This window comes from Acinonyx jubatus, chromosome C1 (assembly GCF_027475565.1).
Source record: "Acinonyx jubatus isolate Ajub_Pintada_27869175 chromosome C1, VMU_Ajub_asm_v1.0, whole genome shotgun sequence".
Classification (NCBI taxonomy): Eukaryota; Metazoa; Chordata; class Mammalia; order Carnivora; family Felidae; genus Acinonyx; species Acinonyx jubatus.
The window spans coordinates 158664544-158679128 of record NC_069381.1 but is presented as its reverse complement, the minus strand read 5'-3'; the positions used below and the strand labels follow the sequence as shown (position 1 = coordinate 158679128).

The 14585-nt window shown below is 39.9% G+C and overlaps 1 protein-coding gene across 8 annotated transcripts in view; it reads right to left on the bottom strand.

Moving 5' to 3' along the window:
• RAPGEF4 (Rap guanine nucleotide exchange factor 4) overlaps positions 1–14585 on the bottom strand; it is a 286855-nt gene that overhangs the window by 203078 nt on the left and 69192 nt on the right. For 2 of the 8 annotated variants that reach the window (XM_027055481.2, XM_053215289.1), the window contains exon 1: positions 10829–11068. The exons of 5 other annotated variants lie outside the window; for them this stretch is intronic. In XM_027055481.2, the coding sequence (XP_026911282.1) occupies positions 10829–10840 (12 nt within the window). In that variant the 5' untranslated portion in view covers positions 10841–11068. Of the gene's footprint in view, positions 1–10828; positions 11069–14585 lie in introns of those variants that run through there. One more of the 8 variants, XM_053215290.1, reaches the window with a different exon arrangement.

Sequence of the window (14585 nt, the reverse complement as noted above, 5' to 3'; positions counted from 1 at the left end):
GAAAAGTAAGAAAATAATTTTCAGTTAATGCATTTCTATCCTCGGGGCTGGCTTCATGGGCATGAGACCTGTGCAAATGCTCAAGGACTCTAAGCCCTTGGTGTAATTCTCTGCTATCACCATCTTGACATTCTTAGTCTTTATCTTAGAACTTGTGTTTTATAACTGAAGTACAATGGGACAGTGGAATATGTATGTGAGCAGAGATAGTACAATGTGCATGTCCACTGTTCACTGACATCCCTTTCACATGGCATTCACAAGAGAATTCTCTGCCTCATGAGAACAGAATTCCGGTCCACCTGTGAGGCATGGGAGTTCAACACAACTCAAGTACACAGTACACATGTTATATCTTCCAATGAGCAAATCCAGGTGCTGACAGCCCCAGAAGCCTCATTTTCTACTCTAATCAGATCTTCCTTTGAACACAGAAAGAGTGCAATGGTATTGACAAAGGAACTCTATCATATCCTTTCTTATTCATGTTACTTCCCTGTATGAGCCAACCACTTACACTGAAAATAATGACATAGAGGGAAAGGAAAGCTAGGGCAACCCACAGTTCCTTTTCCTGAGTCCTGCCTTAGTGATCTGTCAGCTGAAGCTAGAGGGTGTGGGTAGAAGGTGTGTGCATCAAGAACTGAAATAAAAACAGCTGAATTAGTTTTGTACATGGTTTCTATTGTTCTGGTAAGAATATAATACATATGCACATACAAGCCAGGAAATAGAAATTATTTGGTAATCTCACATACAAGTTAAATATCCTTATATTTGCATTTAAAACTGTCATTGCACCACAGAAAGAAAAACAGAAAATTTGTGCTAATAATATTTTTTCTTTACTTTGAACATTAAATAGCAAATAAGAAACATAAGGAGTTGAGATAGAAAATGCAGGAGAAAGGAAAATGCTTTCTATTTTAGCACCTCTAGTGACACTTTCTTCCTGTGGGAAAAATAAGGAATGTTACATTTTTATTTTGCACTAGGCCCCACCAATTTGTTGTCAATTTTGTCTATACTGTTTGAGTTTGTATATATAGGTCCTGCTTTTTTACATTAAAAAATAGGTTGATTTTTATCATATCCCATACCCTCTTTAATTTTACATTTAAGTTTTATGAGCTTTATGCTACCCATTACATCAAATCAACATAGATTTGGGTTTTTTTTAAGTTATTAAAAAATAATATCTAGGAAACTGATAAGAAGACAGGTACCCAAAAAAGAAACATTTTTATTAAACAAAGGCAATATTTCATATTATAATTCCTGCTCTCTTTTGTGGGCAAACATTCTCCCTGATTTATAGCACTGAAACCATAGTCAGCACAATCAAATTAAGCAAGAATAATATGTCAGATTAAAAAAAAAAAAAACAAATCCAATTTTATGAACTCAATTCATGACAGCTGCACTATCAACCTAAATATTTATTCTCTCAAGGGCCATAGATGCAAGGTCATCTACACCACAAGGGATGCTTGTCTTGATTGGTACATATACATCAACTCAGGAAATGTAAAAGATATGAGGAAGTTATTTACATGGACAACTTCTTGGAAAATTAATGCCAAAAGAATTTCCCATGTTTTATTTATTAGCATGGCATCAATGTGATATCCCATAGCTTTGATGATTAAACACCTCTATTCAAATTTAAGGCGGTGTTATTTCTTTATTTACTTCTTATACTCTCAATATTACTAATCATGTATATTACTTTGAATTTTCCACAAACTTATTAGTTTGTAATAACTAAAAATTAAAATGAATTATATTACAAAAACTCCTACATGCTTGGCTAGAATCTTCTCTCTGAAACATAGTCACATTTTGTAATAACGTTCTCAGATTTACAACATCACACCATGCTGACAGGAGATCCAAGTTGTTGGAATTTAGATAAATAGTAAAGGAAAAGGAATAAGTCACCTAAATCCCTGATAGGTACGTTAGAGTCAAGCTGTGTGAAGATTGTGATTCAAAATGTCTTTTAGAAATTTTAAGACTTCTTTTTTTTCTCAAGAGGTTGAGAAAAAGAGTCAAATGTAAGATTTGGAAGTCATTCCCAATAATCAAAGAGAATATTCTGCACAAAATATTCTACAGAAGAAGCCAGCTCCCTTCTGGCAAGTGAGCTAGTGGTTAGGGCTGGGGTGAGAGAAAGGCATGTTTTTCATTACATATATTCTGTTGTACTTTTTGAATTTTTACCGAGTGTATGCATTACCTGGTTTCAATAAATTAAATTTCTTTAAATAAAAAACAAAGACAGCTATTGCTTTGCATAATGGGCCATGCTCTAGCTAATTTTTAAAAGTACCATTGTCTAAAGGTATCCAGTTAGCATTGTGGGCATTATTACATGTGGATGGTTTTGGGGGAGAGGTATGGAACAGAAATACAAAACCACACTTCCATGAAAACTTATTAAAGTTCAATAATTTTGGAACTGGATACAAAATACTCAAATGTGCTCTATTTAGAGAAGCGATGGATCCATAAATTAGAAGTATTTATTTTAAAACAGGCTTTGGTAGAACCTCTTTACTGCAAAGCATTTCTGTTTTGAGGCTGGAACTTGGCATTTTTCCTAATGATTTCTTTTCACTACAAGATGAGTTTCTGGATACCAATATCTCAGCCTGAAAGCCACAATGAAAATTATTTCTATCATCTCCATTCTCACATCACAAATTCTGTAAAGATTTGTCGAGAGTAAATGTTCTCCCACATAAAGTGTTACTCTCCCACATAAAGGGAGAATAGGCTATATAGTCTGATCTGTATCCCAATTCTATAGAAAATGGTCCCTAATCTTGTGGGGGTCAACAGAGCCCTTTCAGATTAGGATGAAAGCTCTGGACCCTCTTTTCAGAAAATGCACACAAATAAAAATTATCAGACATTTGCAGGTTTCTCATAGCTGATCTGTGAACTACCCAGAGCTCATGAAACCTGAATTAGAGTCCCCTGTTGTGGACCAATCCTCTTTTCTGACACTACATATAAACCTGTTGGCCAATGGATAAATTGGTTAACTAAATGGATAACTAAGTAAGTTATCCGATTACTATAGGGCAAAATGCTAATATTGGGTCTAATCCTGAATTCTTCCTAAGTAAAAAAAAAAAAAAAAAAAGAAAGAAAAGAAAAGAAAAGAAAAAAGTCTCTTTTTATACCAAAAGCTCCCATAACTGATTTCTGGATACTTAAACTATATTCTTGAGACTAAGCTGGTAATAACTTATGACTACAAAACTAACACACGTGAAAAGATAAGAATGACTTCTGGCACTTAGTTGGTGGTTGATAAAATTCATCTTTTATTGGTAGTTATTATTCAAATACAAAGACCCACCATGTGAATGTAAAATCCAAATGACCACAGTGATTTTTAATCAGATCTGGTCTTAGATCATGTCATGGATTACCACAGATGGGATGCTCTAAGGGGCTCACCTTCCTTCTCCATCAGATGAGAGAAGACTCTGCCAAGTCCCACAGTAACACAAGATAAAAAAGAGTGACATGGAATATTCTGTGCCTTCTGTGACCCAAGAACCCAGGCCTAATGGCTACTAGGAACCCTGGCTACACCAGCATCAGCAGAGCCCCCACTGAAAACCCCAACTGATAAAGATCTGTAGGCCTCCAAATCTGGCAGAAAACAAATGTATCCCCAGGGTGTATCTATTAACAGTCCTTAGTTTCCTCTGTCATTTTTTTTGTTTGTTTATTTGGAGTGAGAGAGAGAGAGAGAGAGAGAGAGAGAGAGAGAGCACAAGGTGGGGAGGGACAGAGAGAGAGAAAGAGAATTCCAAGCAGGCTCCGCGCTGTCAGCACATAGCCCAACACGGGCTCAATTCCACAAATCGTGAGATCAATGACCTGAGCCAAAATCAAGAGTCGGTCACCTAACTGACTGAACCACCCAGGCACCCCTGTCTGAGTCAGTTTTGAAGCAACACTTGGCCTCTTGCTTGGGGTTCTGTCAGCCCCAGGACCTCTCAGCTTCTAGGATTCTTGGTCTATTTGGAGGAACAACAGTGCTCTGGGCCGCCATTTTCCCTGAATCTTAACAATCCCATGTTTAGCCTTCCTATCCCCATCCCCTCACCTGATCTCAACCTGTCTTTCTTAAGTCATTTTCTTTTTCATCATCTGGATCCTCATCCCCTCAAGAGGAAACACAGCCTCCTCTTGGCTTTTCATTCACAGACAGACCTGGTTTACAACACGAACTGCCAAGAGGTAACACCTACGTGAAAGGGTTGCTGTCATTCCTTCCTGCTGTTGTTCACCTGATCGGGAGGAGACGGGGGCAGGTTAGGGGAGACAGCAGCTGGGCTGGATCATGGGACAGGTGGAGAAAGAAGGGAAAGTACAGCAGAGATGGGGAAGGCACATGCAGGTGCGGGAGTGAGCAGGAGTCTGCTCAGGGATGTTTCACTGACGATCTGCCCTTCAGTTCTCTGGGTTAACACTTCTGGGCTTGTTACGTGTTTTTGCTCCAGGGAGCAAGCAGGCACAATGCTGGTGTCCAGAAGAGCAGGCAGATGGCCTCGGAGAGGGTACAGAAGGAGATGAAAACCCTGTGCCGTTCTCAGGAAAGGCTAGGTGGCTCTGACAGGCCCATCTCTCCATAAAGAACCTGAGGATGAGACAAGCCCACCCTGGAACTGGGAGGGTTATGGTGACCCCTCCTCCGTGTTCCACGGAAGCGGACACGTTCCCAGTAGCACTTGCATCCTCTGCTTGTGCCTGGGGGCACCTTGCTGTCAGTAACCTTCCTGTCACCCTTAGGATGACAAGACACACAAGGAGACTTTCTCTCAAAATGGTTCTGACTCTCCCTGGCAGCCACCCTCCTCTTCCCCCACTTCCAGCCCCTACATGCCGCTCTGCTGTAACTCATATCATCAGATTTTAAAATTTATTTTCATATATTTATCTTCATTAGACCGTGAGCTCCTTGAGGGTCACATGCTATTCATGTCTGTGTGCCCAGTGCCTAGCACAGCACCTGGCACTTCATGGATGCCCAACTAGTGCGTGCTGATAAGACTTAGGTTGATAAGAATATCTGTATAAACTAACAGAGGCAATACGGCTGGAAAAGGATGTACGGCCACATTTAGAAAGTTTTGGGTGCCAACATAGATGGTTTAAACAATGTCCCCGGGCAGCAGAGACCGCAGCACTAGGGGTCTGAGCAGGCACGTGTATATCTGAACTCCTCCATCTGTACCCATCCATCTCTACCTCCCACACCATTTACCGGGTGCTTCCTTGGGGCAAAGGGATTGACGGTCTCATATCATTTCTTCCTCTAAACCTTTAGTGATAGGATTACCGTTAACACCTTTTACAAATGAGGAAAGAGGTTTAGGCAATTCAGTAACTTGCCTGAGGACACAGAGCTCCTCACAGGCGCGGCCAGACTATCATCAGAATCTGGCTGATTCCACTCCCTGGTCTTTGAAAACCATGCTGCCTCCCTTACACTGGCTAGACTGAGGAGACACAAGGCAGGTAACAGTGCTGGTGGGATGGAATTGAAGAGAAAGAGATAAACATACAATTGATTATAAAAGGAGGCCGGCTGGGACGGGGAGAACCAAGGGGGGAAATCAACCTGAAATAGTGAAGTAAACTTGGTATTTCCTACTAGTCTTTTTTCACTTTTTCTGAATGTTTAAAAGTTTGAATAAAAAGTTGGAGGGGAAAAAAGGTAAGTCTGACATTTCAGACCTAAGAGAAGTCTGAAGAAGAGGCTAAGATGAGGGAGAAGAAAGTATAAAGCCACAGGCAGAAAGCAAGAAAGAGAATTTCAGGAAGATGAATTGCCAACTCTGTTAAAACTTCTCTAAAAATTTCTTAACAATGTCAGGACTCATAATAGTTTAGACTGTTATCCATGTGCTTGCAATTATTACTATTGGGAAGTCATGTAATGATTCTAATTTATTAATTTTATTTTATTAATTATCATCTCATTAAATATGCCATCTGCTATGTACAATGAAACCTTTGGTAATTAATGGAAGAAAATGTTGATGGAAGCAGTGTGATCCACAGTAGTTTTCAGAGAACTAACATTTTTCAAGCTATTTAGAAACTTCATAATTTTCGATAAGTAAATCCTTTTTACAGTGTTGTTCACAAAGTGGTATATATTCCTAAGTAGGTGGATCTCTTATTAAATGCCATATCTGATCATTTTACTACATTTCCCCTTTCCAAGTTCTGCTGTGCTTTTTAACAGGGATTAGAAACAAGTTATTATAGAGATGTTTTCTCCTTTTCGGTATATTTGTACGAGGAAATTTATTTTTCTAATTTTTTTAATGTTTATTTATTTTTGAGGGGAGGGGGTCAGCAGGGGAAGGGCAGAGAGAGAGGGAGACACAGAATCCAAAGTGGGCTCCAGGGTCCAAGCTGTCAGCACAGAGCCCGATGTGGGGCTTGAACTCATGAACCGTGAGATCATGATCTGAGCCAAAGTTGGATGTTTAACCGACTGAGCCACCCACGCACCCCTGTACTAGGCAATTCTATGAATTTTAAACAAAGTGAAACATGGGCAAAAATGTCCTCCAAACAAAGTAAAACCCACAACAAATAGAAAGGCCTAAAACTGAAAAGCCATTTTCATTAACACTTATTGGTAAGAGCTGCGCTTTCCCCAGAACTACTAAAGAGGTAGATACAATTCCGGACAGTGAAGAAGAGAAAACAGTTACAGATGCTCAAAAAAGAGGACTCACTTCACTGACTTCAGGAGATATTCCAATCCCACCCATTTTTCACTCAGACCCAAAGTTTAGAGCAGTGTTTGGGGGGACAGGAGGAAAGTGGGAAAGGGTTTTACCATCAAATCACTGGCATCTTTAAAAAACGCAAGCAGAAGAGTGGTGGAAGAGACACAGGTCATGGTACAAATATCCAGAAAAGAAATCTTAAGAAAATTTTGTTACAGTTGTATAAAATAAGGTCCACATAGGGGTAATAAGAAACAAATGGTGGCAATATATGAATTTGTAAGAGCATTTATAAATGCTTTAAAGCAGTAGAGAGAAGCAATAAAAAAAGTTTTAAAAACTCATTCAATTCATGCAGACAGAACTAAAACACATTATTGCTTATATCATGTGATTTTTCACAAACCGTGAGATCATGACTTGAGCAGAAACCAAAGGTGGACGCTTAACTGACTGAACCACCAGGTGCCCCAAACTAAAAACAATTTTTTTAATGTTTATTTAGAGAGAGAGCACAAGCAGGGGAGGGGCAGAGAGAGAGAGGGAGACACAGAATCCAAAGCAGGCTCCAAGCTCTGAGCTGTCAGCGTGGGGGGAGATCATGACCTGAGGTGAAACCAAGAGTTGGACACTTAACTGACTAAGCCACCCACGTGCCCCTAAAAAGGTTTTTAAACAATAAAATAAACTTTTTGTTGGGGACTTAATGGATTTAGAATGTATGTACTTTAAGTTCATGAAAAATGAAAAGTCAGCAGACCAAGATAAAATATTTGCAGGAATTACAACAAAGGATTAGTATCTTGATCAAATAAAGCATTCACATAAACTGATAAATAAATGCCAGTGTATGGGTGAGTAAATATGATCAGGAAAGAAATATGTAAAGAAAATCTCAACCATCCCAGCAGTAATCAAAGAAACACAATGACAATAACAGTGCCTATTATAATGGAGGAAAATATATAACAGTCATGCTGGCCAAGGCTCAAATAGTCCTGGTGGCAGGAAAAAAAAACAAAAAACTATTGAAAATAAATGTGATCATATTTATCAAGAGACATAAATGTTTCCACACCTTTCAACTTAGTATTCTTTTTCCGGGGATTTATCTTAGAGAAGTGACTCTCAAAGTATATAGTCCAGGGTTGGGTCGGGGATCACAACATTCTCAAGGGGCCCATGAGCTCAAAACTCCCTTCATAATGATGCTATGATATTACTTGGCTTTTTCACTCTCATTCTCCTACAAAGGTACAGTGGAATTTTCCAGGAGCTACATGATGTGTAACGACAAGACTGCTCTGACAGATAAGAGAATATGTGTTTGTAGGATGGTGGAATTGAAGGAAGGGGGTGGATTTTGCATGTGATTCTCACACTTCCAATAGCCAGACCACACAGGCAACCTCTAATCACAAACCCTTAAATAAAAAATCCCACTCACTGTATCTCTAAAATACTGTTTGCCATTATTACTTAAATCTGACAGAAACCCCAATTTGGAAGTAGAATGTCTATATGAGAGAAGGAAAAATTACACTGGAGATTTAACACAAACAAGGAATAAACATATTTTTCAATCACAGAGCCTTAGCACAGAGCAAAAATGCCAGGCAGGTAAATGCAGACCCAGATGCAAAGGGACACAGTGCCCACATACCAAAGCCCACTGCTGGAAGACAGGTTCTCAGCCCTGGGTGCCCAGTACACCCATCTGGGGAGCTTGAAGAAGCCAGCGACACTCAGGGCCCCTCTTCTAGAGATTCTGGTTTCAGTGTTCTAGACAGGGCCCACATATGGGAAGTTTTAACTAGCTTTCCAGGTAATTCTAATGTGGACCTAGTTTTTAAGAACTACAACTGTAAATGATTAAAGATAACAAAAAGGTCTTGCCTTTCAAATGATATAATTTAATATTTTCCATTCACACAATTTGTGGCTTTGCCTTCTTGAATTTGCAAACCAAAAAGGGAGGTGGGGGGCACTAAATTTTCCAATTCAGAAGGCAATCAATCAAGATTAACTTGGAGCACTCCTGACAGCAAGACAGGATTTAAGTCAAGGTATCTTTATAATACAACTAGGTGGCCCAGGAGCTAGAGAGCTTTCCAAAAAGTCATCTAGCAGAGCTGGATTAAACCAGGAATAGATCAGAATTTCAGGCCAGACCACTCTACCACATCAATAGCCTTTAGGAGGTCTGTCTTGCATTTATTGGTTTGGGCCAGACAGCTCAAAACACTGAGGTTAGTGAGATCAACCACGGCAAGCCTGCAGGAATTCAGAGAGGCTGAGTTGTGACAGGATTTCCTGCTGCTCCTTCCTCGGTGTCAGACACCCTGTCCCAGTGACTGTGCTCTAACCTCTCCGCGGCAGCCTGGAAACTACACAGGAGTGGAATTTGACCCAATGAGAACAGAAAAGTCCCATGACCACAGGGCTTCCTACACTTAAAGAGCTTAACAATATCCCCCAGTCCATACCACGAGTTCTTTCTGAATCTCAAGTTCTTAAAGTTTTCCCAACTAGAACCGTCTTTGCCCGGGGGACCCATTAAACCTCAGAGCGGATTTCTCCAGATGATGAGTGAACAACAAACAAAACACAAAGCCAGGCATTTGGAAATACAACACATGACACCCTCAGAGGGCAGGCGGACCCCTATTCAAGCTTGCCAGGGCCAATCACAAGAAGAAGGCAGAACACAGCACAAGACAGTGGAGTGAGGAAGCCCTGCCTCTCCTGCGTGCTCAGACCCTTGGGAACAAGCTGCCTTAAATGTTATAATTTGGTGAACTGACCCCAAGCCTTTGGGGATGCTGAAACCCAGCCTTGTTAGCCACATAAGAATTCAGAACCAGATCTCTTTGTCTTCGGATGAAATGATATCCTGGATGGAAATGAATCTCTCCCTCCCTTCCCTCGTATGTCCTCCAGCATGCTGTATCTTTCTTATAGTACTTTCCAGTTTGTCTTACATCAGGATGGCTTGTGTTTGTGCTTGTCTGTCTTCTCCACTAGACTGTAAGCCAGACAGACAGACGTGATACATTTTACACCTCCAAAGTGTGGGAACCAAGTACATATGTTTGTTGAATGTGACGGGAGTTTCTTACAGATGAAATTTTCAAAGTGGCATCAATTAACATGGAGTTGAGAAACTCCTTAGAGGCATGCAGTGTGGTAGGTTAGCTAGGGGAGCAATGAGGGCCACTGCAAGACAAAAGTGCGGGGCGTGGGAGGCAGGGAGGGGTCAAAGGCAAGCTGGCAAATGCACGGCCATGGGAGGCATTTGAAAACCTCTGCTCACAGCAACTTGTACAAGATCCCAGTATCCTGTGCACACTCCTGAAATGAACACCCAGAGACGTAAAGAAGCGACGACCACTGCTTACGGCAGGCACACCCTGCCAACAGGTCTACCCGCAGCATCTGGGCATTCCTGGCACCTGCCAGCCAAGCCTTTATCTGTTCCAACCCCCTGATCATCTTCTGAGAAACAGTGAAATCATAGCTTGCAGAGCTGGTCTGACTTCAAGTCATCAATAATGTAATAGAGGTCCCATAAACACTAAGGACTTCATATAGTCTGAGAGCGGCAGGCAAGATACCTACTGGGCGTCCAGGGGATGAAATACCATCACTCTCAATCCGTTTCCTTGCCCCCAATTTATTTTTAATATATGCCATTCAAGCATGTCACCAGATAAATACATACAACATTTAATATTAATGTGATAAATGTAACTGGCTAGTTCTGAACAACTGTCTTTGTTTATCTTCTGTAAACATATTTAAGATCTCAGGCTAAACAAACACATCCTTCACAATCAAAAAGATGAACCGTCACTCCCCCCTCCACACACACACACACACACACATCACAAATAAAGATGAAATCAAATTATGTCAGTCCTATTGTACATATTTAGGTCTGGTGGAACATAATTAGAAAAGCCAGAGATGCTTCAGAGTATAATTCTTCAAACCAAGATGCAAACTGTGACATACAATATTTCCCCACTGAAGAATAAAAAAAGATACATTCTGACCTTGTAGAGCATATGTCCTTCTTTTTCTGTCACTCAAAGTTCCCAGACATCCAGTGAACATCTGTCCTTTATTTGGACAACAAAATACACCTTCATGGCCGATAATTCCCTGTTTGTATCTATTAGTGTTCAGAGGATGTCAGTCCACAGAGAGAAACCCGGCGCTGGTCGTTCTCCAGAAAAGCTCAGGCAGCCGAAGGCAATAGGAAAAGACTTCCTGTATACATATATATGTGTATATATTTAACTGTAGTTACCTCCCAGTAACTTCACTCCCTTCCTTTCTGGATTTGAATCATTCCACACTCCATGGAAAAGCTCTAGGACAGAGGAGTAAGACCCTGGCGCAGACATAAGGTCCAAGTCATTGGAGGCTTCCGCTTGGTTTAAAAGAATCACAACTGTGAGGAGAGTCAAGAGAACCAGCCAACAGGATGTGTGTGGCTGGAGTTCCTGGCATGAAATCCTGACTTTCATGTTTATTTTTGGATGTATTTTTCTTAGCCCTTTGATGCAAATTTCTGGCCTGGGAAGTAACACTACAGTACAAGCTCCAAAGTTGCCAAAAGTAAGCACAGACTCCCGACTTGGGAGAAATCAGGCCCCTTGGCTCTCGGTTCCAGCTAGTCCTCAGATGAGGGTGTGGGTTCCTGTGCATTAACAGATAGGCATCCCTGTCTGAGGATGGGTCGTGCAGTCTTGCCTCACTGCTCAGGGCCACTAAATACTTACCTGAAATACCAGCCTATGTTGAAAGCCTCCCATTAAAGTGCATGCAAAACAACTTGAAATTGTTTGCATGCTAAAAAAAAAAAGAAAGAAAAGAAAAGAAAAAAGAAAAAAGAAATTGTTTGCATGCTAAACATAGTAATAAAACCATCCAAAGGACTTCTAAGATTTTTATGTTCTGATATTCTGTTTTAAGTATTTGGCTTTAATTTTTCTGACAGCCCAAGACAGACAGAAACATCAAGTCCATTCAAGCAGGGGCAGATGCCTCTGAGAAGTATATTACTCTGATAAGCTTTTTAAAGCGCATCAGCAAAGACTAAGCTGCTGTTATTTCAATAATTCCTATTCTCATAGTGGCTTGAAAGATTATTAATGGGAAAGGACTCTTTCTACCTGCATAGTCCAAGACAGGCAGTAAATGGAAATAGCTAAAAAGCTTTTCAGGCCCACAACTGCCAACGTATCTGATACAATCTAGAAATAATACACTCTGAAAACCAGGGAATAGAGACAGATGTAAAAATATTCCTTCGACAATATTCATTACTCTTAGAAATATTCCTGTTTACAAATTCTATTCTTTTCCTAAGATAGAAACATGCACCTATTTCTTTGTTTTACCATTCAGTTTTGTATCTCATAAAGCATGAAATGGATTTTCAGTTACTTAACAATATTTGCTGAGGCCACAGACACATTTGGGGAATAAACTGTCCCATAACAATCATTACATCAGAGCAATGGTTCTCTGTGACATGGGATCCCTCAGTTAGAATAAATTCACAAAATGTGCCAAGAAGTTTCTGGGTAACAATTACAGCCAAGAAATCAATTTTATTGTGGCATGGGTCAGACTATAAATTTAAAATACTGCTTTTATTTTTAGACTCTGTAGTTTTATTGCTGTCTTTAAATTTCAAATGACTTATTCATAGACACATATTGTTATGTTGAACATTTCCAAACATGGCTCACAGTGAAGGAAAGCTTTTGGCCAGATGATGTCCATGCAACTGAAACACAGCTAAACAGGAGGTGGCACACAAGTTCAAGGACCTCTCAGTAGTGTCTGTTACGAATCTGATCAAGAGTCTACTTCTCTGAACACACCGGACTCACCTCCTCATCCAACTTCATGTATTGGGAATAGTCTATGTAGAGATGTCAATACATGCTACAAAGCTGAAAGCATCTTCATACAGATATAGCATTAGATGGAAAGTCAACAAGAAAACAAAACAAAAAAAAAACACAAAAAAACACAAAAACTCTTGTTGTAGTCATTTGTAACCATTGGAAGCCTTCTTGTCCTATGTGCTGCAAAGAAATTCAGGGAATTGGACAGTAAATCAGTTCTTCATTTAGTCCAAGAGCCACCAGCAGTCACACAATCTTGGATCAAATATTAATAACTGGCTTAAAACTCCCAAGTCTGCGCTTAACTACTTTGCCATTTAACTTCTTCACGGAGGGTACGCAATGCCACAAGTGGCACAAAGTTTAAATTTATGGTTGTCTCAAGCATTGAACGTGACATTCCAAGACTTTTCAATTATTTTCCTTCTGAATGAGATTCAGAAACAGAACTATCTCCTCTCCTCTTCCTTCTCTCCCTCCGTCACCTATATACTGCTGAAAAATGAGATGTTTTATACTGTGGTTCACATATTTTATTGAGTTTTAATATCACAGAAGCGTGAGAGGAGGGATGCATTATCAACCAACTCTGAATAAATTTACCATATTCACTTAAGAAAACATGACCTAGTTTTAAGACGGAGCAACCCAATGTTCTCAAATCTGACCATAAATTAGCAACTGAAACATGGAAGAACAGGGAAGAAAATAGTTTTCATTAGGAAAGACGCAGGATGCAAAGAAAAGCATCAAGATGCTACCTCTGTTATATCTTGGGTAATACTTTTTCTGATGTATTGGTTATTGAATAATGCTCTGGCTACATTTATGGGAATCACTTTTTTAAATACTCTAGGTGTTACCAGCTTGACTTACAACATAATAGACAATATAAAGCAAGAGGTATCCGGGATGAAATTGAATAGGATTTCAAAATCTCACATGTAGGTCTCTGAGTGTGTTCTCTTCCTGCAGAGAGCTGAGGAAACTTGCCTTTGGTCAGGAAAGGAAGCAGGATTCCCTAGCTTTGTGTTGCCATTAAAGTCCCAAGTGTAAGATTTAAAATAGACTATTTGCTCAGCCTGTTAAAGAGCTACTTTTAGACTGTGCTACCTGGTAGTGGTTATAGATTGTAACTTTCAGAGTGAGAAGAAATAACTCAGAATCCTGGTTTTATCTTTTGTCCCCTTTAAGTGACAAGGGCATACATAGATAAGGAGACAAAGCTAATCAAGGGGGTACTTGACATGCAATGGGCCCAGGATGACATTCTTCAAAAGTAATTAGTCAAATGAGATGAACATGCAAATTTAGACCCATGATTCAGGTTACCTAGTTTTTACTATCCCTAACCTGTAGCCCAACACTGAGTTACTTACCTTGCCAACAAGAGAGGCACTATTATCCAGCTTACCTTTCTGCTGCCTTCTTCCTGCCACCTTACAGTTTGATGAGGCTCCTACCTGAATCCTTCCCTACATAATGCTTTCCTTTTAATGCTTGGCTTGCAGATCTCACTCAGATTTCAGCTGACAGTATGAGTTTGGGTTTTAATTTTGCTAATGGGTATTATTTACTAGTGTAATAGATGGCTGAGTTATAAACTCCATTATCTAACATAAACAAGGAATAGGTATTCTGAATATCAGATATTTTGCTAGCAGATTAGTGCCATATGTGTCCTCAGTGGATCCCTCAAATTCAAATAGAAATAACACTTAATTATAATGATTTTTATACTCTGAAATACTATTACGACTTGGTAGCTTATTTTCTGTGTTCTCCAAGTAGAACAGAAGTCCTCCTGGAGAGAGGGAGCTCTGTCAGTCTTGTTTGCTGCTGCATCTATACCTGATAGGAGACACTCGATGAGTATTTGTTAAAAAAC